The sequence below is a fragment of the Prionailurus bengalensis genome, chromosome B4 (genome assembly GCF_016509475.1).
Source record: "Prionailurus bengalensis isolate Pbe53 chromosome B4, Fcat_Pben_1.1_paternal_pri, whole genome shotgun sequence".
Taxonomy (NCBI): Eukaryota; Metazoa; Chordata; class Mammalia; order Carnivora; family Felidae; genus Prionailurus; species Prionailurus bengalensis.
Genome location: NC_057358.1, coordinates 12,459,803 through 12,486,240, shown reverse-complemented (window position 1 = coordinate 12,486,240; position 26,438 = coordinate 12,459,803). Strand labels below are relative to the sequence as shown.

The following is a 26,438-nucleotide window of genomic DNA, read 5'->3' as shown; positions in this document are numbered from 1 at the left end:
CTTAAATTAGCCATAAGAAAATGGATGACAGTCCTGTCAGCATGCCATACACTTTGGTGAAAAGAACAAATGAAATAATATTGAAAAATACATCTCCCTCTTCTCTACAATTGTTCATTTGATCTTTATCCCAAACCTACTTTGACAAGATTAACCAAACACTGAAAGCTGAAGGTACGAGACACGCAAAAGCCTATTAGGTTATCTAGTCCATTTTTTAGGCCACATGTACAGTTACGTGTTCCCTATAGAAATATTTTCGAGAACTTTGTCTGCCCCTTTCCCAGTAGACTTCTCTGGATGTTTTAAAGTCTTTTCCGAGGAGCGTGTTCTAGTTAGGCACATCTTAAGACACCTGACAGTTTTTCTGAAGCTTCTATTTCAATTTGTCTTATTTAAATTTTGCCCCATTGCTCCTACTTAGGCCCTTTTCCCGTCACCATATTGTAGATAGTTTTCATATTCCTTTTTAGGCGTAATTTAACCATGCTTCACACATTAACTTGAGTAGACAGTATATGGTATAAATTACACAAAACAGCGATGTGTGAAGACATTCTGTGGTGAATAAATTAAAGCATTAATTTCAGACATATCAAACTAACACTTTTTAAATTTGTGGTTCCTATAATTTTCAGACCTGTTTCTGAAGTCTCTGCGGCGGGGGAATTAAATGGAAGAGATTAGTCCAAAACTTTTACTTTCAATTCATAGGTTGGAGAGCAGCCATTCCCATGAATATTCAAAAGAGAAAAGATTTTTTTTTTAAAGGATTTAACACAGAGCGGCGCCTGGGTGGCTCCGTCAGTTAAGCGTCCGACTCTTGATTTTGGCTCAGGTCATGATCTCACAGTTGGTGAGTTCGAGCCCCGCAGCGGGCTCTATGCTGCCTTGGCCTCTCTCTCCCTCCCTGTCTGCCCCTCCCCTACTCGTGCTCTCTCTCTCTCTCTCTCAAAATAAGTAAATAAACTTTAAAAAAATGTGTTAAAATTTTCTAAAAAAAAAAAAAAAAAAGAACTTAACACAGAGGGCTTACTCAGATTTAAGGAGATGTTGCCATTCAGACATAAAGTGAAAAAGACGGGGTTCAGCAACTCACCAGACATCATCACCAACAGCCTGGCAGGTAAGAGAGAACTGAGGGAGAGGGCTTCGTTGCCCGCAGAGTGTTTGTGAAACTCGGCACGACGAACCTGAATGGACTGAAGAAGGGCGCCTGTCTTCGGTATGGAGAGAAGAGTGGCACAAAGAACCCAACTCACATTTCACCCCAAACTGTCCCGGCACAGGCTTTCCTGGGCTCCTCGGGTTTCTAGTTTCTGCCAATGATACGGAACCGAAGAACGGACCAGGGACTGGCACCAAACCACAGACGCACACAATTCCTCTCGAGGAGTGAGACTCGAGAAGAAGAATCGAGTGGGTCCCTGTTCCCGGTTTTAATTTTCACCAGAGTGTTTACCACTTGGGCCGTAGTTTTATTTAGTTTGCTTACTGCCTGTCGCCTCCAGCCCCCACCTAGCAATCTAAGCGCCACGCGGACAGAAACCTTTGGTTATGCCTTGTTTGCATCTATATGCCCAGTGCCTAGGACACTGCCTGACCCACGGCAGCCAGTTAAGTATCGGATCAAGGAAGTCGCTGATTTGGCACCGATTTCTTCATTCACAGAGTCAGACAGAAAAATAGCACGCATATGTCCCTGCTGAAAAAGCTCCAGCAAAAAAAAAAAAAAAAAAAAAAAAAAATTGTTCTACTATGGGAAGAAGTTTTTAAAATTCTTGGAGGTAGGCTTTGAGACAGTGTTATTCCTTAAAATATAAACTAGGAAGTATCTCAAATCTGACCAGCCTCAAACTAAAGGGGAGGCCCTGTGAGGGCAGGGGCCGCGTCGTCTTTGTCCCTCCGTGTCAGCTCATGACTCGGACCTGAGAAATAAGATCCAGTAGGAACAACTGACCGAGGCTGTGCCAGCCACTCGTCTGAGCGCTCGCCTGCGTGAATTCATTACTTTCTACGATAATTCTATGTGGGGGGCACAACGATTCCCCCCCCCCCCCCCCCCCCGCTCCCAGGTGAAGAACACACAGTGTAAGGGAGTAAATAACTGCCGGTTATCAATGTTTGGTTTCTCAGCTCCAGACCCACCCTCCTTTGCCCGGCTTTGTGAGCTGGGACTGGCCGATGTTAGGCAGCAGCCCCAGGATGGTCCTCCCTGACAGGCCCTGGCCCTCCGTGTTTGTTAGGCAGCAAAGGAAACCAGAAGCCAGCTTTGGGCGAGTCCCCAGCTGTACCCCGGGGCCACACCGTCCTCACAGATAGCTGCTTCTGCAGAATGGCGCTACCTTCTGGAAAGTCCTTTCCCACCAGCGGGCTGCATGTTCCCGAGGTCCCCGCGGCTTCTCTGGAGAGGACTGACTCCCGGCCGGGTGCTCAGTTCCTTTATTGTCCCCTCTCCTCAGCCAAGATGTGGTGGGTGCACTTTGTGGATCCCTTACATGCCTTTTGCTCCTTTAAGTAGCTAACCTCCTTCCACTACTTAACAATTCTTTAGGTTCAATTGTGCCTGGATAGAGCGCTGGGACGGTACTCTATTATTTCAGACCCCAAAGAGCTCCAGATTGTACCACGGGGAAGCGATCAGGCTGGGCTTCAAACGCGGCCAGTCTGAAACCAGAGGATACACTCCAAACTCTGATACTACACTGTCTCCAATTTGGGGAGAGAATCCAGGTTAACTCCGCCCACAGCCCGGACACCTCTGAGGATGCAGATATGAGAACTGCAATTTCAAGGGCCAGACACGGAATCACGTCTCCTCTGGTACGACACGGATTAATACTACACGACCCTAAATCTTAATAGCTCAAAACCCTTTTACATGCAGAATTCCACGACTAGACAACTCTGTAGAGTTGAAAAGGCATATGTTATTGTTCTCATAGGTAAAGAAACTGAGGCCCACAGACAGTAAAATTTTGCACAAGCGGTCACACTCAAGTCTTCCAGCTCCCAGCCAGAACTTTGCCTATAATGTCACTATCTTACCTTGGGGTTTCGTTACACTGGAGTCAGTTTGACTGTGAGACTGAATGGTGGATCTCCAAAAGATCCGTGTCCAAACCCTTGAGGCCTGTGAACATAACCTTATATGAAAAAGGGATCTTTGCAGATATGATTACATTAAGGGGAGATAGGGAGTTATCCTGGAAAATCAGGGTGGCCCCTAAATGCCATCATAAGAGTCCTTAGAAAAGAGAGGTAGAGAGAGACTTCACACACACAGAGGAAAAAAGGTTGTGAAGCCAAAGGCAGAGATGGGAATGATGTGGCCACAAGTCAACGAATGCAAGTAGCCTCCAGAAGCTGGAAGAGGAAAGGCACAGAAAGCGGCAATGAACAGATTCTCCTCTAGAGACTCTGTAGGGAACACAGCCCTGATGACACCTTGACAATAGCCCAGAATTACTGATGCCCAACTCCTGGCCTCCAGAGAGACCAAATTCTACTGCGTTAAGTCACCAAGTTTGTTGTAATGTCTTACAGAAGCCTCAGGAAATTAATATACTGACAAATTCAAGTTTAAAAAAGGTTTATACAGATAGAAAATAATATCTAAACATGACATAAAGTTTTATGAAATTAGCTTCATTAAAAATGAAGGATGTTAAGACCATTGAGAATGAAAACACGAGCTACATAGAAACATAAGATCTTCCAAAACTGAATAAGGGAGAAATAGAAAAATCTGAATAGCTCAATTACTAGTAATGAAATTGAACTGGTAACCACAAAACTCTCAAGAAACAAAAGTCCAGGACCAGCTGTTTTCACAGATAAATTTAAAGAAGACTGAATTCCTATGCTCTTCAAACTATTCTAAAAAATAGAAGGGGAAGGAAAGCTTCCAAATACATTCTAAAAGGCCAGCATTACCCTGATACCCAAATCCAAAGACACTAGAAAAAAGAAAACTATAGGCCAATATCCCTGATGAACATAGATGCAAAAATCTTCAACAAAATATTACCAAACTACATTCAACAATACTTTAAGAGGATTATTCACCATGTTCAAGTGGAATTTATTCTGGGGATGCAAGGATGGTTAAGTACGTGTAAGTCAATCAACCTGACATTCTACATTTTAAAAAATGAAGGACAAAAATCATATGATCATCATGATGGATGTGGAAAAAGCAATTTGACAAAATTCAACATCCATTTATGATGAAAATGCTCAAAAAAGTGGATTCCAAGGGAACGTTGAATCATTATGCTGAGGCCGTATTTGAAAAACTCACAGCTAACATCATACTCAACATTAAAACCTTTAAGATAAAGAACAAGACAAGAATGTCCATTCCCTTCACTTTCATTCGACATAGTACTGGAAGTCCTAACCACAGCAATTAAACAAGAAAAAGAAACAAAAAGACATCGGAATTGGTAAAGAAGAAGTTAAACAGCACTATTTGCAGATGACGTTATACTGTATATATAAAACCCTAAAGACTCCACCAAAAAACTATTCAAAACAATAAATAAATTCCATAGTTGCAGGATACAAAACTGATATACAAAAATATGTTGTGTTTCTATACACTAATAACAAAGTAGCAGAAAGAGAAATTACAAAAATAATTCCATTTATAATTATATCAAACAGAATAAAATACCTAGGGACAAACTTAATGAAGGAAAAATGAGGAAAGATTTGTATTTTGAAAACTACAAAACAGTGATGAAAGAAACTACAGACGACACAAACAAATGGAAAGATAGTCCATGCTCATGGATGGGAAGAATTAATATAGTTCAAATGCCCATGTTACCCAAAGCAATCTACAGATTCAATGCAATCCCTATCAAAATACCAATAGCATTTTTCACAGATTTAGAACAAATAATACTAAAACTTGTGTGGAACCACAAAAGATTTCAAATAGCCAAAGCAATCTTAAGGACAAAGCTGGGTTATCACAATCCCAGATTTTAAGAAATACTACAAAGCTGTCATAATCAAAACTGTAAGGTACTGGCATAAAAACAGACACATAGATCAAGAGAACAGAACAGAGAGCCCAGAAACAAACCCATGCTTTTATGGTCAATTAATCTATGACAAAGAAGGAAGAATATATAACAAGGAAAAGACAGTCTCTGCACAAAATGGTGTTGGGAAAACCGGACAGCTACATACAAAAGATTGAAACTGGACCACTTTCTTGCACCATATGCAAAATAAATTCAAAATGGATTAAAGACCTAAATGTGAGACCTGAGACCAGAGACTCCTAGAAGAAAACATAGGCAGTAATCTTTTTGGCATTGGCCTTAGCAATGTTTTTCTAGATAGATCTCCCAGGCAAGGAAAACAAAAGCAAAATTAAATTATTGGTACTATACTAAAATAAAAGGTTTTTGCACAGCAAGGGAAACCATCTATCAAATGGTCAGCAACATACTGAATGGGAGAAAATATCTGCAAATGATATATCTAATAAGGGGTTAATATCCAAAATACATGAAGAATTTATACAACTCAACACCAAATAATAATAATAGTAATAATAATAATAGTAATAATCCAATTTAAAAATGGGCACAGGAACTGAATAGACATTTTTCCAAACAAGTCATCCAGATGGCCAATAGACACATGAAAAGATGCTCATCATCACTCACCATCAGGGAAATGCAAATCAAAACCACAACATGATATCACTTAACACCGGTCAGAATGGTCAGAATCAAAAACAGAAGTGGGACGCTTGGGTGGCTCAGTGGGTTGAGCACCCAACTCTTGATTTTGGCTCCAGTTATGATCCCAGGGTTGTGGGACAGAGCCCCGCATCAGGTTCATGCTGAACATGGAGTCTCCTTGAGATTCTCTCTCTCTCTCTCTCTCGAAGAAGAAGAAGAAGAAGAAGAAGAAGAAGAAGAAGAAGAAAGAAAGAAAGAAAGAAAGAAAAAAAACCAACAAGTGTTGGCGAGGATGTGGAAAAAAAGGAACCCTCAAGAACCATTGGTGGGAATGTAAATTGGTGCAGTGTGGAAAATGGCATGGAGGTTCCTCAGAACATTAAAAATAGAATTACCATATAATCCAGTAATTCCACTATTGGGTATTCACCCAAAGAAAATGAAGGTAATAATTTGAAAGGACATATGCACCCCTATGCTCATTGCAGCATTTACAACAGCCAAGATACAGAGGCAACCCAGGTGTCCATCCACAGACGAAAGGATAAAGATGTGGTATAGACATGCAATGGAATATTACTCGGCCATAAAAAATTGAGATCTTGCCATTTACAATAACATAGATGGATCTAGATGGTATAATGCTAAGTGAAATAAGTCAGTCAGAGAAAGACAAATAGCATATAATTTCACTCATGTATGGAATTTAAAAAACAAAACAAACAGGGGCACCTGGGTGGCTCAGCCGGTTAAGCATGGACTCTTGATTTAGACTCAAGTCATGATCTCACAGGTCATGGGATTAAGCTCCACGTCAGGCTCTGTGCTGACAGCGTGGAGCCTGCTTGTGATTCTCTCTCTCCCTCTCTCTCTCTCTGCACCCCACCTCTCTCTCCCAAAATAAGTACACTTAAAAAAAACTATTTTAAAACAAAACAGAGGGGGGAAAAGCGACAAATAAAAGAACAGAATCTAAAAAGAGAACAAATTGGTGGCTGCCAGAGGAGGGATGGGTCGGGGAAAAGATGAAACAGATAAAAGGGATTAAGAGCCCACTTATCTTGACGCACACTGAGTAATGTACAGAATTGTTAAATCATCATACTGTACACCGGAAACTGATGGAACATTGCACGTCAATATACTTTAGTTAAAAAAAGAAAAAAAAATGTACAAGAATGTCCATTAACAGAATGGCTAAAAAATATTCTGGTAGGTTTATACATGGCAATGGAAGACAGAACTGCCACTATACCCAATATGAATGAATCTCGCAGATGTAAAGTTGACCAAAAGAAACCTGAGCCAAGATAGCATACACTACGATTCCATCTATATGAAGTTCAAGAACAGGTACAAATTGAGCTGTGGTTTTGGAACTGTGGTTTCCCGGGGGGCGGGGGTTATCTGCTGGGAGGGACCACAGGGAGCATGCTGGTGGGCTGGAAATGTTCTGTATCTTAATCTGGGGCAGGGAATTTACATGGATGTATATCAAAATAAAAAAAACTGAGGTGTATGCTTCAGATTTATATTCTTTACTGCATATAAGTTAGATCTCAAAAAAAAAGAACATTAAATATTTAAAGAAATGACAGAAATGTAGCAAGGTTAATGCACCACATTTAAGATTGTCAGAAAACCAGTATACCATCCCCAAGTTGCACTAAAAATTAGTCTTAGGATTTTCCTCATTTGCAAAATTGGAATAGTAGTATCTACCAACCTCATATAGCAATTCAGAGAATTAGACAATGTATAAATATCTTTGCACTCCTATAAGAGAAGTCCTATATAAATATAAGGTAGTATTTGTGGAGTGTTCTAAGATCTCATTTTCACTTAAGTAATCTCTTAGAGATACTTCTTCCTTTCCTTTAAAATACAATAACTAGGGGTGCCTGGATGGCTCAGTCGGTTAAGCGTCTGACTTCAGGTCATGATCTCGCGGTTCACGAGTTCAAGCCCCACATCGGGCTCGGTGCTGACAGCTCAGAGTCTGGAGCCTGCATTGGATTCTCTGTCTCTCTGTCCCTCTGTCTCTCTGTCTCTCTCAAAAATAAAGCACTAAAAAAATAAATAAGTAAAAGAATAAAATAAAATGTAATAACTAAAACCCATAAAGTAAATGAAAGATGAACTATGAGTTAGGCCAAAAACAAATTGATAAATTGGGACCAAAGCAGGGTTGCCCATTCTTTCCATGACCTTTCTGATGGGGAATTGTCATTAAACTGAAAAGTCAATATTTATCTTTATTAAAGCTTCCTGAAAGATTCCAGAATCTACCTAGGACAGGATTTTCAATTCCAGGCACTCCAAGCAAAGATTTATAAAGTTTTAAATCCAATAATACCATCCTGCTTATCTTTTTTGAAAGTTATTAATAAAACAAACAATGTTGCAATCATCTGTATGGATATAAATAGCATGGTTCAAATCATAGTTCCTCTAAATCAGAGCTGTCCAGTGAGGTAGCCACTAGCCACATGTGGCTATTGAGCACTTGAAATTTGGCTAGTTTGAATTGATCTGCCCTCCAAGTATAATATACACACCATTTTCAAAATTTTGTACCAAAAAAAAGAATGTAAAATATCTCATTAATGTTCATATTGATTACATGTCAAAATGGTATTATTTTTAATGCACTGGGTTAAAGAAAATATATTACAATGAATTTAACCTGTTTATTTTTAGTATCTTTAATATGGCTAATAGAAAACTTTAAATTCTATGTAAGGCTTGCATTATATTTCTATTGGACAGCAGGGATCTAAAGAAAGATGGAAATTTTCATCTCAACACAGAGTTTTCGAAAGGGTTTTAAGAATTAGGATTAAGATTGCTTAAATGTTTTCTGGCCAAACTACCTGTCTTTGTCAAAGATTATAATCTATGTTTAATCTTCATAATCAACTGAGTTTTAGGATGGTTATATGAGGTTTGGCCTCCATGAAGTCACAGAACATTTACTGGTTTTCCATGAACCTTAAATAATACGTAAACCTGCAGTTCTAAAACGTTTGGGGGCTTTGTACCGTTGAGGCAGAGAAAGGACCTTAACAGATCTCCAACATGACTTTCCAGGATACCCTAACCCAAAAGCTATATTCAATCAAGCAAAAATGATACTGCTATGAGTTGTGTTCTCCCAAATTCACAGGCCGAAGCCCTACCCCCCAATATGATGGTACTTAGAGGGCAGGACTTTGGGAGGAGGTAATTAGGTTTAGATGAGGTCATGAGGACAGGGTACTGATGATGGGATTAGACTCCTTATAAGAAGAAGAAGAGGGGCGCCAGGGCGGCTCAGTTGGTTGAGTGATCAACTCTGGATTTCGGCTCAGGTCGTGATCTCACAGTTCATGAGCTGGAGGCAGAGTCCAGCTCCATGCTGGTGGCATGGAGCCTGCCTGGGATTCTCTGTCTCCCTCTCTCTCTGCCTCTCTCCTGCTTGTACTCTCTCTCTTCCTCTCAAAAAAAATAAACATAAAAAAAAAGAAGAAGAGGAAGAGATCAGAATTCTCTCTCTCTCTCTCTCTCTGCAACAGGGAGGACACTGTGAGAAGGCAGCCGTGTACAAGCCAGGAAGAGAGCTCCCACCAGGAACCGAGCCTGCCAGACCTTCATCTGGGACTTGTAATCTTCAGAACAGTGAGAAAATAAATTGTGATTCACAGTCAACTATATTTTGTTATGGAAGCTCAAGCAAACTAACACAGAGACCTACTGCTTAAAGCAATCTTTTTTATTAAATGTCATCATTAATCTTTACCTATATACATTTTGCTATGTAAAGCATGGTGATTTGCACACTGTGATGAATAAGAATAAAAAAGTATTGATTTTCTCTAGACGTTAACAGGACAGGTCTGACCTCTGGCCTCTGTAGACCACTCACTCACAGACCATCTTTGTTGAGCCAGGAGAAAGGGGCCAAGGAAAATGATTGTTATTTAAAAACATTATTACTTTAAAAAATTTCATCCTTGATTAAAAATATTTTCTTCAGTAAACGGAATTTATATTTCCGTTCTAACCGAAAATGCAAAGTTGTTCATCTCTCCCCTAGGGATTTGTTTCTTGGTGGCACTTTCAATGGTCTCACCACAGTTTGAGCATAATAAAATCTCATTTTATGCTCCAAGGCAGGAAGCATCCTAAAAGCTCCTCAACCAGTGTAGTACACAACCTTGTGGCTTTTGGACTAACATTTAGACTTCACAGGGGCGCCTGTGTGGCTCAGTTGTTTAAGTGTTCGACTTTAGCTCAGGTCATGATCTCACAGTTCGCGGGCTCAAGTCCCTCATCGGGCTCTGCACTGACAGCATGGAGCCTGCTTCAGATCCTCTGTCTCCTTCACTCTGTGCTTACACTCTGGTTCTCTTTCTCTCAAAAATAAATGAACATAAACATTTTTTTAATAATTTATAAATAATGATAGACATCACAAAAAAGAAAGGAAACAAAATGGTGTGCTTGTTTCTTTAGAAACATTCAAAACATCTTCAGATGTTTACTGCCTGTTTTCTTTTAACTTTTTTTTAATGTTTATCTATCTTTGAGAGTGAGAGAGACAAAGTGTGAGTGGGGGAGGGGCAGAGAGAGAGAGGGAGACATAGAATTGGAAGCAGGCTCCAGGCTCCTAGCTGTTACCACAGAGCCTGCTGTGGGGCTTGAACCCACAGCCCATGAGATCATGACCTGAGTCAAAGTCAGACACTTAACAGACTCAGCCACCCAGGTGCTCCTACTGCCTGTTGTAAAGAAAGAAAGAGGAGGGGGGAAATGGAAGAGAACCAAATAGCACAGTTGATTTAATCCCTGTTATCACTTTAACCTCTTTTGCCACCTTTTGGAGCTCCAATGGGTCCAAGTACTCCAAGAAAACTCCACAAAATTTTGTTTGTCCTACACATATTCTCTGGGAAAAGGACCCTGAGCTTTGAACATAATCTCCAAGGAGGCAGTGACCAAAATAGGTTAAGAACTTCTGTTTAAGAGTTTACTTTGGTGAACTGCATGAACATTTCTCCTTGAACCTGGCCAGGTATAACCAGCCGCCTCACTTGATGCATACCACCTAAGACCTCAGAATGTGTACCAGGCCCTGCTTCCACTATTTAATTAATGACCTTGTGCCTTGGTTTTGTTTCCTGGTGTGTGTATGCTAGCTGCCTCCAACTTCTCCCTTCCTCCAAGTTGTCCTATTCTGTGTATCCCAGCTAAATAAGAGTGGACCCAGATGGCTGTCTCCTTATCTGAGAGAGACCCCAGGGTGAAACTTGTCATATTTACCAACATACCCTTTTCTCATACTCCTCTCCACTCTTTTGGGGCCATCTGAATTTGCCACGGTGCTGGATGGGTCGTCCATTTCTCTATTCTCTTTTTATTTAGGTCTAGGAACCATCAGTTTGGTGAGGCACCTTCAAGGACGTCAGATCGCAGTCCTGTACCGCCATTCCCACGTGGTGTAAAATTCTCTTGCATTCCCACCCTAAGGATGTTGTGAGAAAGAAATGGCGTGCTCTTAGCTCCCTAGAGAAGATTATATAAAAGTAATAAAAGCATTCTGTTGCTGTCGATTATTTTGGCACGATTACACCAAGTCGCAGAGTCCCCTGCACCTGCCTTGACCATTCCTTGCCTAAGAGTCAGCAGAGACACAAGCACCCACTGACGTTGCGCCCCTCACTCCGTCCACCCTCTCCAAGCCCCACATTCCAAGTTGTCTCCTTGAATATAACTCCGGATCTTCCTACAAACCCCTTTGTACTGATGTAAAGAATTGAAGCTCACTCTCTCCTGTACTCTTCTCACCGGTAAATTCTCAGATCTCTTCGTTTCCTTGCAGAGCGCAGAGGGGTAAGTTGTGTATGCGTGTGTGTGTGTGTGTGTGTGCCCGGTGTGTGTGTGTGCCCGGTGTGTGTGTGTGTGTGTGTGTGTGTGTGTGTGTGTGTGTGTTTCCTAAAACTTGCATAGAGCCCATGAGTGTGGCTCTCCGACCTCCTGGATCTCAAGGCAAGGAGTGGGCTCGCCGGAGGGTCCCCGACACCCCGCACCACGTACAGCAAGCTCGGCCCCGAGGGGGCGGCGGCGGCGAGAGGCAGACGAGCTCGGGGCCGAGAGCCGGGCCCCGAACAGCGGCGCCCCGACCCCCCGACCCCCCGTGCCAAGCAGGGCCCGCCGTCCCCGCGGGAAGGCCGGCCGGCCGGGCCGAGGGCGCTGCGCCGCGGCCTCCGGCTCCTCCTCGGGGCGCCGCGCGGCCAGGCCGGTGGGTGGCGGCGGCCGGGGCCCCCGGGGATGGCGGCGGCCGCGCTCCACCAGCAGGTGGCCCCGGGGTCCCGGCGGCGCCGCCTCCTCCCCGGCGCCCCTCCTCCCGCGGGGGCGGTCAGCGCCCCGACCCGGCTCGCACCCCGCCGCCGCCGCCGCCGCCGCCCTCGGCCCGCCCGCCGCGTCCCCGGGGCCGCGCTCGCCGCCGCCGCCGCCGCCGCCGCGTCCGGAGCAGCGCCCAGGCCGGCCCGCGGCCAGCGCGCAGGGCGCCGGCAGCACCCGGCCCGCCGCGCCGCGCCCTCCCCGCCCCCAACTCGCTCCCCAACGGAAAGTTCGGCTCCGGCTGCGCGAGGCACAGAGCCGGGGAATGAGAAGGGGTCGGGGGGCGTGCTGAGGGGACCGGGCGGCGGCGGCGGCCAGGCGGGGGCAACTTCTCCCGGGGAAGCGCCTCCCGCCGACCCCGCGAGCCGCAGCCCCCGAGTGGGCTCGAGGTGGTTTTTCCCTTGCCTCTGCCTCCCCCTGCGGATTCAAGACGCGGACCTTGGTCCTGGCGCTCCCGCTGCCGGGTGACAAGAGCCAGCGCCGCCGCCGCCGCCGCCGCCTCGGCCGCCGCTCCCTCCGCCCGCCGGCCGCCCCCCGGCCGCAGCCCCTGCCTCCTGCCTCCTGCCAGCACCATGGAGTTCTCCGAGAGGAAGAGGAGCAGGAAATCCCAGAGCTTCAAACTGGTGAGCCGAGGTAAGCGGCGGGCCGCGCCGGGCCGGGCGGGGGGCGTGCGGGCGGCGGAGGGAGGACTTGGCGCCGCGTAAACAGCCCCGCGCCCGGCCCGCCGCCCCGCGCCGCGGCCGCGCGTCCCACTCCGGGGGTCCGGGCTTCCGGGACCCCCGAGTCCCCTCCCGCGGTGGAGGGGGGGCCGCGGCCGCACACGCCGCGCGGCGGGCAAAGTTGTGCGGGGGGAGGCAGGATGCTATTCAGCGTAAACAAGTCGGAGGGCACATCAGGAAATTAGCAAACAATGACACTTGGGGAGCCGAGAGCCTTCTTTGGTATTCCACTCCTGTGGCTAGGTTGGGGGGTGGGGGAGAGCTGCCGCTCCGTCAGGCCGTGCACACACGAATCCCGACCAATGGTTGTGGGTTTGTTTTTTTTCCCCCCAAACAGAAGCAAAAAAGGTGGTGGTTCTGTTAAGAACCAGAAAGAAGCTCATGAGGTGCACGAGCCCAAAATGAGAATTGCTGACCTCCGGCGTCTTTTCTAGAGACGTTATTTGGGTTGGAAAGGTGTTTTGGAATAGATCACTTATCGGTCAGAAAAGTATCCTTAAAAAAAAAAAAAAATCCAGCCCGTTCCTGACGATTTAACAGGTGTACATCACGGTCTTCGGGCTTAGGAATGTTTTATGGGGGAAGGGGAAAGTTGAACCGTCTTGTCTGTGTTCAGTTACTTGTCGGAGCCTTCATTTTCCTGATAGGACTTTTTAAAAACCGCTGAGAACTTAAGAGCGGACATAAAAATATGTTTATCCAAATGCATTGTGTCACCTTAAATTAGAGGCAGGTGACTTTTTTCGTCCTAATGTCCCGGGTCCCGATATTGAGTTGAGAACCACCTTGCTTAAAGAATCTTTGAATCAACTTGAGGTCAAAAGCAAACCACAGAACGTGTCCCCTTTTTCCTCTGTTTTATCTAGCACTGGCATCAGAGTAGAGAGAGCACTGGCATCAGAGTAGAGAGAGCAAGGCGACCAACCTGGGGAAGTCACATGTGAGCTGATGAACATTAGAGGGCAATTCCAAGTAACAGAGCTTTTCAAGCTAAGCTGAGCTACCTATGATGTAGATTCAATAAAGCCTGTTTTCGGCAAGCCTGAAAATGGTTTGATTGTAGACATTTTGAAGATCGCCTCATACCTGTTTTCCCTGATTTAGTTTGGATACTGCTTCATGAAAGAGGCCTGACATAGTTTTACGTATTCAAAATATTTGGCTCTTCCCTCTGTTTCCGTGTTGATTACTCAGTCATTTGTAGTTTAAAAATCTCCATATGTGACCGGCCTGTTGGTCTATTGATTCATTCGGGAAGGTAGGCTGCTTTCCTTATTTATGACCTCAGGGAACTTAACTAGTCTATCTGAAAAGTGAGAGTGGTTTTGTAGACTTTGTCCTGTCAGGTCTCAAGCCACCAAAGAAAACAAAACAAAAAAGGAATAGCTTTTAAGAAGGAACCTCTATTTTCTTACTTAGACGATCCTACTTTTCAGAAATAGACCATTGACAAGTACAGGAGCCTCTGTAGAAAAGAAAGAAGCTCTTAAAGTACTGTATTTTAAAGTTTGCCTGACGAAGCAAGTTTTTCTTTTTCCTTTTTTTTTTTCTTTCTTTAAATTATGGGTCTGATTCTTCTCTCTGCTCTGCAGGTGCATTTTTAGAAAATAAACTATTGCATATTAAAGTGCCATAGCTGAATGCAAAAGATTCACTTGTGTGAAAGATGAGAATCTTGCTTTCTTATCTAAGCTATACTATGTTTGAAATAACAAATCAGTTTTTTCGTGTGTGCTTTCCTGTAAGCTGCTTAAAGGCTGGTATTTTTCTGGGTAAACTGAGAAAACAGAGTGTCAGGTTACCCTAAAGCATGCTGTTGATATACTGTACTCATGGAAATGGGTTGTGGAGATAATTTTGGAATCACCCCCGCCCTCCTGGCCTATGATTGGGCAAGGTTTTTCTTTTCCTTATAAACATGCTTGTCGTTTGAAAGAAAAGAGGCCTAGTAATTGGCATCTGTGGGCCAAATTTACTGGGAAAACTATGTGATCAGCAAAGCCGTTTTCTAAAGTCAAAGTAATAGGTCAAGTTTGCGTACTTTTTCAGAGTAAGCGAAGTTTTAGGGATTACTAAAGACTATGAATTCCGTGACTAAACGAGTTCTTGGAAATTATGTTTATAAATTAAAGTATAGATTATACATCTTCTCTATAACGAGAGTCTAGTCTTTATTGCTTATTCATATCTTGCTCGCCATTAGAATTGTAATTTTTGGTTGTTTTCTCATCCCAGATTATCACCATGAGGTATATAAGATCTCAGAATTCAGCAACGATGTTAATGGGGAGGCCAAAGAGACACAACCCATTTATTTAGGTAGGTTCCTGTGTCAATTAATTTCTCAGCAAAACAGTGTGGCCATTTGCAATTAGGGGGAAGGGAAAAAAAAAAAAAAAAAAAGATTGTGCCAGAACGGGAAATGTCTGCCATTGCTTAATGTATGACATTCTTTTCAAGACCTTTTATTTTACAGATTGCCAATATATCCCTTATTAACATTGCTAAAAGTTGTAATTTCAGACATAAATGTTTATTAGTGTCTACACACAGTGCTAATTATCGCTCACTCCCAGAGCCAGATGCTGACTGAGCAGTTTTGTCGCTCTGTGCTCACCCCATTTCCATTGCATATTCGCTGGCATGCTTCACTGGCAATAGTTTGTGTAATTGGGGTATTACATCTTTGACATCTGGATAACAGAAATTCAATTTCCAGGAAGCCGCTATTTGTTTGGTTTTGCTTCTGCCTTGGGTGGGATAGAGGATTAATATGCTGTCTTATTATAATGTCCCTTCACCTCTGTGGCCTGGTTGCTAATCCTGCCATGACAAAATTAAATTAAATCTACAGTCAAAAAAGCGTAAGGAACATCAAAGTGCGATTGTCCGCCCAACCACCTCTTGATAGCTCCAGCTCTCCCCTTCCTGGATTTGTGGGCATTTCACACCAATGTTTTTGGTCAGAGAGACTAGCCATGCTTTGTCTTTACCATCCTCATCGCCAGCTCACCTCAGGGTCAAACGGAGCCAAAGCAGCGCCTGTGAGACCCATCGGACGAGGGTAGCCGCCTGGTGAATGAGCAGGTAGTCCAAAACATTGCCACTCTTTCCAAGTGCAGCGTTTGCTACAGATACCCTACGTGAAGGACCTGGCATGTGCAGCTTGTCAGTTGCAGACCACGAACCAAAAATTCAACAACTTCAGATTTTGCCACTAAGAGTTGCAGTCCCCCTTAAGTAAGAGCGGAGAGCAAATGGTGGCTTGTGGCTTCAGCCTTGCCCATCGCGAACACCTTCACCACCCCAGAAGTAGGTTGAGGGCGGGTGCCGCACAAGAAGGGAGCAGAAAATGGGAGACCGTTGGGGCGAGAGTGATGAAAAGCCGAGGCCAGACTTGCCAGACCTCTGGTGAGAATTGAGAGCAGAAGGAAGTAGGATTGCTGTTCAGACCCAGTGTGAGGGGTACTGAAAAGCCGAACAACGTGAAAGCCAGATGGCGTAGTATTCTGTCACTGAGATCTCTCTTTTTTTTGCTTTGAGGAAGAGAAAGGGTGGGTTGCCAAAGGAGAAATCAAATGGATACTTGATGGAGGTAAAATAGGAGGGGAGTATCAGCACGTCTTACATATGCAACCACTGAAGGCGCATAGATCTTTCCATCCTAGGGGAGAATATTACTGAGGCCAGCAACTACACTCACCACCTGTTTACTGTTAAGAGGACTAAAACCCAAAAAGTTAATAGTCAAGTGAAATGCCATGACCCAGAAGGAGAATATTCTTGGATTGTACTCTCTTTAGTTCCTTAAACTTAATGAGTTGGAATTCTGTACTTTCCATTCCCTGACCTTATTGGTTGGAATTCTGTATCTAAGTACCACTCGACTTGGCCGTTTGAAATGAGGAATTTGCCTATTAGTAGAAAATTTACATTTATCGTCAAAATGTAACATCATGTCCTTGGTTCAGTTAACGTGCAACAAAGCAGGCCTTTTTCCCCCTTTGTGCTGTGTATTTGGAAAACAGTAATTCTGGGTGTGAGAAAGTGGGGGATGAAGAAGAGGAAGATGCGAGTGGTCAGAATTCGGTAAACTGTACACTCTTGAAGGGGGCAGACATCGCTGCTTTCATTTTTCCCAGCTCGAGTCCAGGAAGATAAGAGAACATCAGCGAAAGACCAGGGTGGGGATCAGCTTTCCAAGTTACCGGGCAAGAAGGCCTCAGACATCAAGAGACAAAAGTTTGAACAGTGGAAACGTGTACCTGGGTGACTTCTCAATCTTTCGCTCATCCTGGGAAAAGTGTGATATGGTTCCCAAAGATCAATTTTATTTTGTGATCTCTGGGTCCATTTTTTTTTTAAAAAGTGGAAAAGCAAATGAGAGCGATTGGAAATAGTTACCGACAGCTTATGAACTTAAGAATTTGGTTGTTGATGATGTCATAAGACATAGGCATTAGGAGTTTGTAGGTACTCTTCTCAAAACATAGCTTTACATCATGTTTGTTTTTGTAGATTGCTAGAGTCTATCCATAACACTACTCGCTAGGGTGCAGATTTCTGTGTGAAGTTTCTGACGCCCAAGGGAGTTTGTTAGCAGGACACGAGAAGAACTGTTTCACCTATAATGCAGTCCTAAAACGTGGCCCCGAGATGCTGTGTAGGATTTTCTGTGTTCAGACGTAGGTATAATCCCTAGGGCTATCTGCACCTGTAAGATTAAAGTTCATATCTCCGGGAAGGGGAGCGCTCCAAGTTTTGGCAGAGTTCCCACATGAAATCTATTTCCTTGGAATATATTCAGGCTGTTGACTAAGGAAGCCCACGAGTGAGGCAGGGTAGCTCACTGGTGTGAATGGCTTGGCTGAGTGCTTTGCGACTCACACACACAGCATCAATGTGATAATAGGGCCAGACGAGGGTATTTTGCCCTGTGGACATTGATGTGGCCCAGCTGGCTGCGGTGGGCCTACAATAAAAATTTGAGCACCTGTTTGGAGAGGAACAGCAACTCGTTTTAATCAGTCCAACAGATGTCTTTTTTAAGAAAATACTGTGTACTCAGCACTTTTCTGGAACAGGGGTGGGAAATGGATAGGACCAAGACATTTGGGGAGATAGGACAAATTGAGAACACCATCAGGGAGCAGTATTCAATAATAATAACAGTTTGGACACTTTGTGCGTGCACCAGTATTGTGTTGAGTACCTCACCTGAATTTTCTCATGTACTTCTCACAGCAAATCTGCCAGAGTCGTTATCATCCCTGTTTTGTACACGAGACTTAGGTGTTTGATAGCCGGCCAGAGGCCTCTCAAGTAGCAAGTGCCATAGCCGGGATCCCAGGGCACATCTCCATGTGCTGGAAACACCCCACCGCATGCCTCTCTGTGTGAACGATGATTCATTGGCAGATGTGATCCGTTAGGGCAACGAGCAAAAGCGGCGTTGGAAGGGATGGATCAAACGCACGGTCAAGTGGAGAGCTCTGGAAGGGCTGGACCTTGAACTTGGGGAAGATTTGGATAGGCAGAGGGGGGAGGTGAAGAAGGGGCTAAGTGTCACAAGACCCAGACGTTAAGTGAAGGTCACACATGTAGTTTGAAAAGTGTTTTCACATCTGTCATCCTGTGGTTTTTACAGTAGTCCAGTGAGGTCACTGGGGCACATGTTCTTACTCCCATTACCTAGAGGAGGGAACTGAGGCTCAGAGTGAAATGACTTGCTCATAAATAGTGGAACCTGGCAGAAACCCACATCTTCTGTCCAAAGATCTTTTCCCTCTGTCGTGTTGGGCCAGACAATTCAAGGATTATCAGGAGACCTTAGCTGGTAGCAAAGCACTTTTAGCAAGTATTTTAATGAGACAGTGAGTTTATTAGTCATAGCTTTAAAGGAAATATTTAATGAAATCTCTTTTTCTACATTGGATTTTCTTTTGGATTTACCATTATAATATATATATTTGAAACATGTCTGTTTTTCAGGTGTTCACTCTCTTTCATTTATTCATTCAACAAATATTTATTGAGCTCCAATTATGGGGTCAGGCCCCGGCCCTCTTGGTCCTCTTCTGGTTCTTGTTTTTTGTTTGTTGTTGTTGTTGTTGTTGTTGTTGTTGTTGTTCTTGTTCCTTCTGACACTAAGTTGTACAGCTTTCAGAAGATGAACCACAGGGTATAGTAGCCATGCCAGATGAGCACGGTCAAGATCTCTGAATTTTTTAAATGTGTATTTTATTTATTTTGAGAGAGAGAGAGTGAGCAAGCAGGGGAGGGGCAGAGAGAGAGGGACAGAGAATTCCAAGCTCACAGCACAGAGCCCGACACGGGGCTCAAACTCATGAACTGTGAGATCATGACCTGAGCCAAAATCAAGTCAGACACTTAACCGACCGAGCCACCCAGGTGCCCCTGAGATCTCTGAATTTTTAAATCTTTTTTTCAGTGACTTTGTTGATGACAGCTGCCCCCACCAGGGTCCCCAGTCTTTTCAAAGGTGACACACTCGAACAATCCCTACCCACTTTTCCAGGTTAGGGAGTTAGCCTCTAACGACAATGGGAGTCGTTAGAGCCCTGGAGAAGCGAGCAGGTGCATGTGTGAAATGGGGGGGGGGGGGGGGCGGCCTGGGTCCCACCCAGTTCCTGTTTCTTTCCAACAGGGAGGGGGGCCCCGAAGTTTCACCTCACCTGTGGCTAGAGTTGCATGAGTGAGAAACAACCTCAAATAAAATGAAGGGCCCAGCGGACCTGAGTGTTTCTTGGGGTTAGAAACAGAGCCGCTAACAGCAGGTGTCATTTTTGGAGAGGCTGCTGCGTGCAGGGCACTATGCTAAGAACTTGGCATGTAATCGCAGGGTGCCATGCAACATGCCTCACGTCTGCGGGACTCCGCGCAGCTTTTAGGGTGCTCTTGCCACCACGTATAAGTGGTTTCTAAGGCTTCCTACAGCACTAAAAGTAGATCTGCTTATCCTTATCCTGTAGGTGCACAAACGGCTTCACAAATCCAAGCAAAGTCAAAGCCGAGAGAGCCTCTGAGGCTCTTGACCACCAAAGGCTCCCTTGAATATGAGCGCACATGTGAGTGTGCTTCTGTACCCGTAGGCGCAGCGGTAGACCGCTTCGATGCTACTCGCTGCCTAAAGTTCGGGAGGCGTCTGCAGTCAGGCCCGTCACACTCTTGGATTGGTCATTTAGCCAACATCACAACCACAGTGTGAGGCAGGTGTTCCATCCGTCATTCAGACAGGAAGCCGAGCTCGGAGGTGAAAGTGACTCACGCGAGGTTATACCGTAGTTAGTAGTTGAGCGTGCTTTAAAACCCGGGTTCCTGATGTCCAGCTCTGCCCTCTCTCACCACGTGGGGGCTGCCTGCGGTCCTGCCTACCTGTGCCATTCTGCCCACACGGGCTCATCTTAGTGTGTGACTGCTCATCCTCTCCCCGCTGCTCCCCCCCCAACCGACAGAGTGGGGCTCAAGACATGAGAGGGGGCACCGTCGGTAGAAGGGAGGGGTGGGCAGAGCCTGGGACCCGCTTGAGAAGAAAGGAAGTAAAGTTGGTTGAACATCTGCTGTACGCTGGGCACTTTCCCAAACTGGAGAAGTATTGTTATTTCCATTTTTAAATGAAAAATACAGGCCTTTGGAAATGTCAGTTTGCTCAAGGTCAGAGAGTTCGCAGACGAGAGCTTGGCCGTGGACCCGGCTCCCGCGGTATTTCTGCTCTGCGGTGTGGTCTCTGAGAAAGCCGGGGCCCCTCGCCTCCTCCCTCTGCTGTTCGCTCTCTGCTTCTAGCTTCTAGCTCACCTTTCCAGTCTTTTCTCCCTCTTCTTCCTACTGAAAACATTGGCCTGCGTCAGACTGGTCTCTTAGCATTAACTTCCTGGGGCGCCTTTCCCTGTCTGTGTGTGGGCTCTTCACCATCCCTTCCCTTCCAGGCCCTCCCACACGTTAGCCCGTTTCCAGACCCCATCTATCACCAGCCTATCACCTATCGGTTTCTGAAGCCCAATTCCAATATTACCTAGGCCTGGAGGCCTTCTCAGTTCGTATAGCACAATAGAGAGAAGTCAGGTTTGAAGTCAGAAAACCTTGGTGTGAATCTCAGGCTAACGGTTAATAGCACATTGCACGAAACTCTTGAGAGGCTTTCTTTATCTTCCATAGTTGAATAGGAATGTTGGCCCTGACTTCCCCAGCAGGCTCCCCTTCAGCGTCTTGGAAATCCTATATGATAAAACACTTTTTCAGAGTAGAAAATGCTGTATTCTTATTTTTATTATCCCCTTCTCCTGAAATGGAAGTTCTGTTCTTCTGAACACCTTAGCACTAAATAATAACGTCATCTAGCATTTGCCACATACTGCCTAATACTTGTTTTGTACACAGCTTTATGGCGCTCCAGGTCAACCTGCAGACGCCCCTGTCGCCCCCAAACCTGAACAGTTACCACACTGAATTGTGGTTGTTTATTCGCACTGTCTCTCCTCATGTAAATTGTAAGATGACAGAGCAAGGGTGACCTGGATTCTTTTTTGTATCCTTTGAAGCACCCAGCACGGTGTTGTGTTCATAATAGGAACCCAGATGACAGGTACTCAAGTATCTAAACGTGTGAGTATGTTGGACAATGTCGTACAGAACTCTGAAGACTTGCTTTAAAATATATCACTGTGGGGGCGCCAAGAGTCAGTTAAGCATCCGACTCTTGATATCGGCTCAGGTCGTGATCTCATGGTTTGTGAGATCGAGCCCCGAGTTGAGCTCTGTGCTGACAGCAGGGAGCCTGCTTGGGATTCTCTCTTTCCCTCTCTCTGCCCCTCCTCCGCTCATGTTTGCTCATGCTCTCTTTCTCTCTCTTATTTATTCAAAAGAAATAAGTAAACTTTAAAATATATATACACACACCACACTGTTGAGATTTTGGAGACATTTAGCAAGCCAAACTAAAATATTCCTCATTTAACCAGAAGAATCTTTTATCATACATTAAAGCAGCACGGAAACTTGGGACTTCTGATGTTGATGTGTGAGATAGAACTTGAAACCTTTTTGTTTTCCTTCACATCTAGAAAAGACCAAAAAGGAGAGGACCTCACCTAGGAAAGCCAGCGACATGTTAAAAACCAAAACTGAAAAATAGTATATGCTCTGTTGGCTCGGTATTGTGCTGTAACGTGGGCACAGCTTTCTAGAGGCGCTTGAGATAGTATTGACCTGTTTATCAACTGACTTTGGCAGGTCTGGTTGTCCAGCTCCGTGGGAAGCAAGTTTACCGACCTAAGTTTCAGAAAAATAGCAAACTGTGCATTCAGCAACAGGCCTGTCCCGCTATGAGGGAACACTCAAGCCGGGCCTGCTCCCCTAGGCCCGTGTCTTGAGAAAAAGTTGCCTCTTTCCGTTTCCCATCAAGACTTGGTGTGGTTCAGGAGTGAGCGAAATGCGTGATACGTTTTGATGGTTTGCTGTTCCTACTCTGATCGTGACCAAATCATTAAAAAAAAAAAGAAAAAAACACAAAACAAAAAACCCTCCACGAAGGACAGACTCTAAGGAGACGTATTAACAATTTAGCCTCTCTGGTTCCCATGGGAATATGGATTTTTACTTTTGGAAGAGAATAACATGGCTATCTATAAGATAAAATAAAGATTTTGGAACAGTGTGTTTTGCATCTCCAAGTTAAAAATAGACCTAGGACATTTACAAAGCAACTCTGTTATTCTTACAAGTCACAGATTACTGGAGAGAACGCCACCTAGACTGGAATGTGCGTGCAGAAGCAGGGGGTGGTGGGCCAGGAGGGAGCAGACGCCCACGCCGGCAGGGATTCGCCCAGGGGCCCCGTGCGGCTCCAGGGCCTGCCTGCCTGAACCTCTTCACCGTCTGTGGCTTCCTAGTTAGGACTGAGACTCCTAGGCCTGACGGATGAGACTTTGCACGAACTGCCACCTGCCTCCTTGGGCTCGCAGCTGAGGCTTTCCTTCCACCTCCCAGGCTTCGGCCATGCCACACCACTTTCATCCGTGCAGCAGGATTCTGTCCTTGCCTTTGAGGCCAGGCACTTTGTCACCCGGGTGGCTGCACATACCACCTCCTCTGCTTGGAATTTCACACTTGGACCATCCTCCCTCTTCTGTCCATGGCTCTCTCTTATCCCTGAAGACTCCCAAGTTGATGCAGCTTCCTCCAGGCAGCCTTCCCTGATTCCCCTCACCTCTCCTTCCACAGCATCTAGGGCTGGGTGCTATCACAGCAAAGCCAGTTTGCTTCTCTCTCTCTCTCTCTCTCTCTCTCTCTCTCCCCCCGCACTGGGGTGTAAACTCCCTGAGAATCATGTCCGTGTCCCCACTGCCCAGCCCCACAATGGTCACATAAGTACATGCTCAGGGAGTGAATAAGATGTCCACTTTAAATTCAAAATAAAGTGGGGGCGCCTGGGTGGCTCACTCGGTTGAGTGTCCGACTTCGGCTCAGGTCATGATCTTGCAGTCTCTGAGTTTGAGCCCCACGTCGGGCTCTGTGCTGACAGCTCAGAGCCTGGAGCCTGCTTCGGATTCTGTGTCTCCCTCTCTCTCTGCCCCTCTCCCACTCATGCTCTGTCTCTCTCTCTCTCTCAAAAATAAACACTAAAAAAAAATTTTTTTTTAAAGAAATAAATAAAGTGGTGGAATCCGCCATTTTGAAACTTTATTACCCAACTCTTTTACCTCTAAGTCCTGCCCTGGCTTCAAAGGGTGAAAATTTACACATCCTTCTTCGTACCTAACTGGATCTCACATACCAGGCGTAAAATTTGTCAGCACTGGCTATCGAAGCTATATTTTTCATTTGTTTGTTTTTTTTTATTAGGTTAATGGCAGGTCCCCCTCTTCAAGTTTAACCCCGAAAGAGGATGCACCACTGTGCCTTTGTGTGTATTCTAGCCCCTGGCCTCCAGGGCCTTGCATATAACAACGCGCTGTGCGGGCCCCTCTGGATACGGCTGCACATGGGCCTGGCGTCTGCCCTGCTGGGCTCTGCCGGGAACAGTGTCTGCCACCAGGGCTGTTTGAGCCTTCATTGCTCAAGTCTCATCTTGAATTCCTGCAGGCAAGGCTCCATTCACCGTGTTCCTGGTGCCCGGTACCTGACACGGAGTAGATTTCACAACAACTATTTCTGAATAAATGAAGGAGTCCCATGTTTGGAACATGTTAAAAGTGTAGTTATCATCTGATGTGAGCGGGACAGTCTGCTGAGGGGAGACCGTCTTCTTGTGTAGGACTGTCCCACATGTTACAAGAGGTCTGAGTGTGGGCGGCACAAATGTACATGGATGTCAGGAGCAACCCCCCCCCCCCCAGCCATTGTGACCATCAGAAATGCCCCCTACACATGTGAGTTAGAGCATCGTCTTCTGCAGTCCACAGTTGTGGGGTCAGTTAGCTTTGAGCCGAGAAAAACGATTGCATTGCTATAGGCTGGATGCCCTTCCTTCCCCAGCTGTCTCCCAGATGCCCTTGTGAAGGGGGGCAGAAACGAGGGGCTGGGGTGGACCCAGCCAGCCACATCGCCATACCCAGAGCGAGCACATCCATTCACGGCCAGGTTCCTGAGCCTCCTTTCTATGCAAAGGACAGCTTCTTACATGCATACTCGATCATATATTTTAAAATCATTAAGAAGTTTAGACAGATTTCCTTTCAGCATTGCAGACAATGAGTATCCTTGTAAATAAGAATCCATAAAATTGTTTTCTTAGTTTTGCATTTTTTTTCAAGCACGTACAAATATACTATACCATTTGAACTGCAAGGGTTTTACAATGTTTTTTTACTCAGAAATCAAATTTTATATCTGAAAGGTTAATGGAGAAAACTAATTATGCGATCTGGTAACCAAATGTGTGATGAGACATTTGTCTCTGTAATTAACAGCAAGGAACTTTTATAGTTTCATAAAATCGAATGGTACATGGAGTGTTCTGTGAGCATTTGTTTGGATGAGGTGTCCAACACAGAGATGTTTATGGATGATATAAAGTTGAACTGAAATGTAATGCAGGTGTCTGTACATCTCACGGCATTTCTCATTGTTGAAATGGAAGCCGGAAGATTAATAACTTTACTTTGTCATGATAAAATAAGTAATGTGTTCTTGGAACACTGGTACGGTACATAAGTTACTCAGTAATTCCAAGAATTTATTCTGTTCCAGGAATAATATCCTTAACAATTTATTTTTACAGAAAAAGTTGATGCCACATAATAGCCTCTGAAGTTGCTTGTATGGCTAATGGAATTATATCTCAAATATGACTTTACACCTCCAGAGAAAATGTAAAGAACCCCACAAAAATGCAAGGTTAAGGTACAAGCTAAAAGTTAAAAAGTCAGGAGATGCAAAAGTTAAGGTTCTTCTGTTAACGTTAACTCATTCTCATTGCACATATATAATTTTTTCAATTACTAGCAAGACTTTAATGGGTCCCTTAATAAGCCTTGTGTGAAATACGGTTGGAAAGGAGTTGTTGCAGGTGTGTTTGCCTTAACCAGTCTACAGGAGAGAGCCTGGTGCCTTGAGCAACACAGACGGGCCCAGAGCTGATTCGTCTTCCTCTGGTCTACTTTGGTCATGTGGGCAAGCAACTTACTCTCATTCTTTGCTAAATGGGGGAAATGAGTCGCTGTCTATCATCTCTGATGAGCTAGGAAGACGACGAGGATGAGATATGTGCCTTTAGGAAAGGTTTCAGAAGAAGGCACGATTGAATTTAGGCACCAAGTGTTTGCCTCTGCTTGCCAGGCCTACACCATGGAAACGAGAATCTCTTTCCAGGATGTCACAGATTTGGTTTACGTCTTACCCATCGTCAGTAGTGTTTTTTCAGCCTTCCTCAACTGTAGTGTTTTTTCAGCCTATCCCAACTTCTTGGCATAACTGATGCTTAGAATTTACTGAATTCTTGTATTTGTTTTGTAGGTCTTTATCGAGTAGCCATTAGGGTTAGGCTAAGAGATTTTAAAGCTCAGGAGGTAGCGACCAGGGGGATGAAGGGTTCTATGGGAACATAAAGAGGGGCCTCACCAGGCCCGGGGAGGGCGGGGGGGGTTAGGGACTATGATCCTTGAGGAGATGACATTTCAGTAGGAGATGGGGCTGAGGAGGTATGAAGGCCAGGAAGTGAGTGCTTCCAGACTTTCCTTCCAGCTAAAGCAGAGGGCCTCTGGCTTTCCATTACACCCACCAGCTGGGTTGGTATTTAATTGTCCTGAAGTGAGGCCTGGGCACTGGTCCTTTGAGAAAGTTGTCTAATGTGCATGCAGCCACACCCAAGAGCCACCAGTTTAGAATAAGGGGGGTTGGGGGGTAGGGAACATGGCAAGGGCTAAGGTGGAGAAATGGGCAAGGAAGGCCAGATGCAGAGCCGGGCTGCATCGGAGGTGGTTGGCATTCCACTGAGCTGTGTCACGTGATGAGGTTTGTGTGTTTGGAGATCGCCCTGGCTTCGGGGTGAAGAGGGTTTGGAGGGAGGGGCGCAACACTGGAGGCTTTTGGCAGTAGCCCCATCAAGTGATAATGGAAGCGGGGGGCGGGCGGTGGGTGTGGAGAGAAATGAGAGGGTTCAGAAGTGATTTGGAAG

At 45.1% G+C, this 26,438-nt stretch overlaps 1 protein-coding gene across 9 annotated transcripts in view; it reads left to right on the top strand.

Moving 5' to 3' along the window:
• Positions 1 to 12,194: 12,194 nt before the first annotated feature.
• The window catches only part of BEND7 (BEN domain containing 7), an 82,573-nt gene continuing 68,329 nt past the window's right edge, over positions 12,195 to 26,438 (top strand). For 2 of the 9 annotated variants that reach the window (XM_043563522.1, XM_043563525.1), the window contains exons 1-2: positions 12,195 to 12,719; positions 15,041 to 15,124. In XM_043563522.1, coding sequence (XP_043419457.1) covers positions 12,659 to 12,719; positions 15,041 to 15,124 — 145 coding nt within the window. In that variant the 5' untranslated portion in view covers positions 12,195 to 12,658. The remainder of the gene's footprint in view (positions 12,720 to 15,040; positions 15,125 to 26,438) is intronic. The other 7 variants (XM_043563529.1, XM_043563528.1, XM_043563527.1 and 4 more) reach the window with 6 other exon arrangements.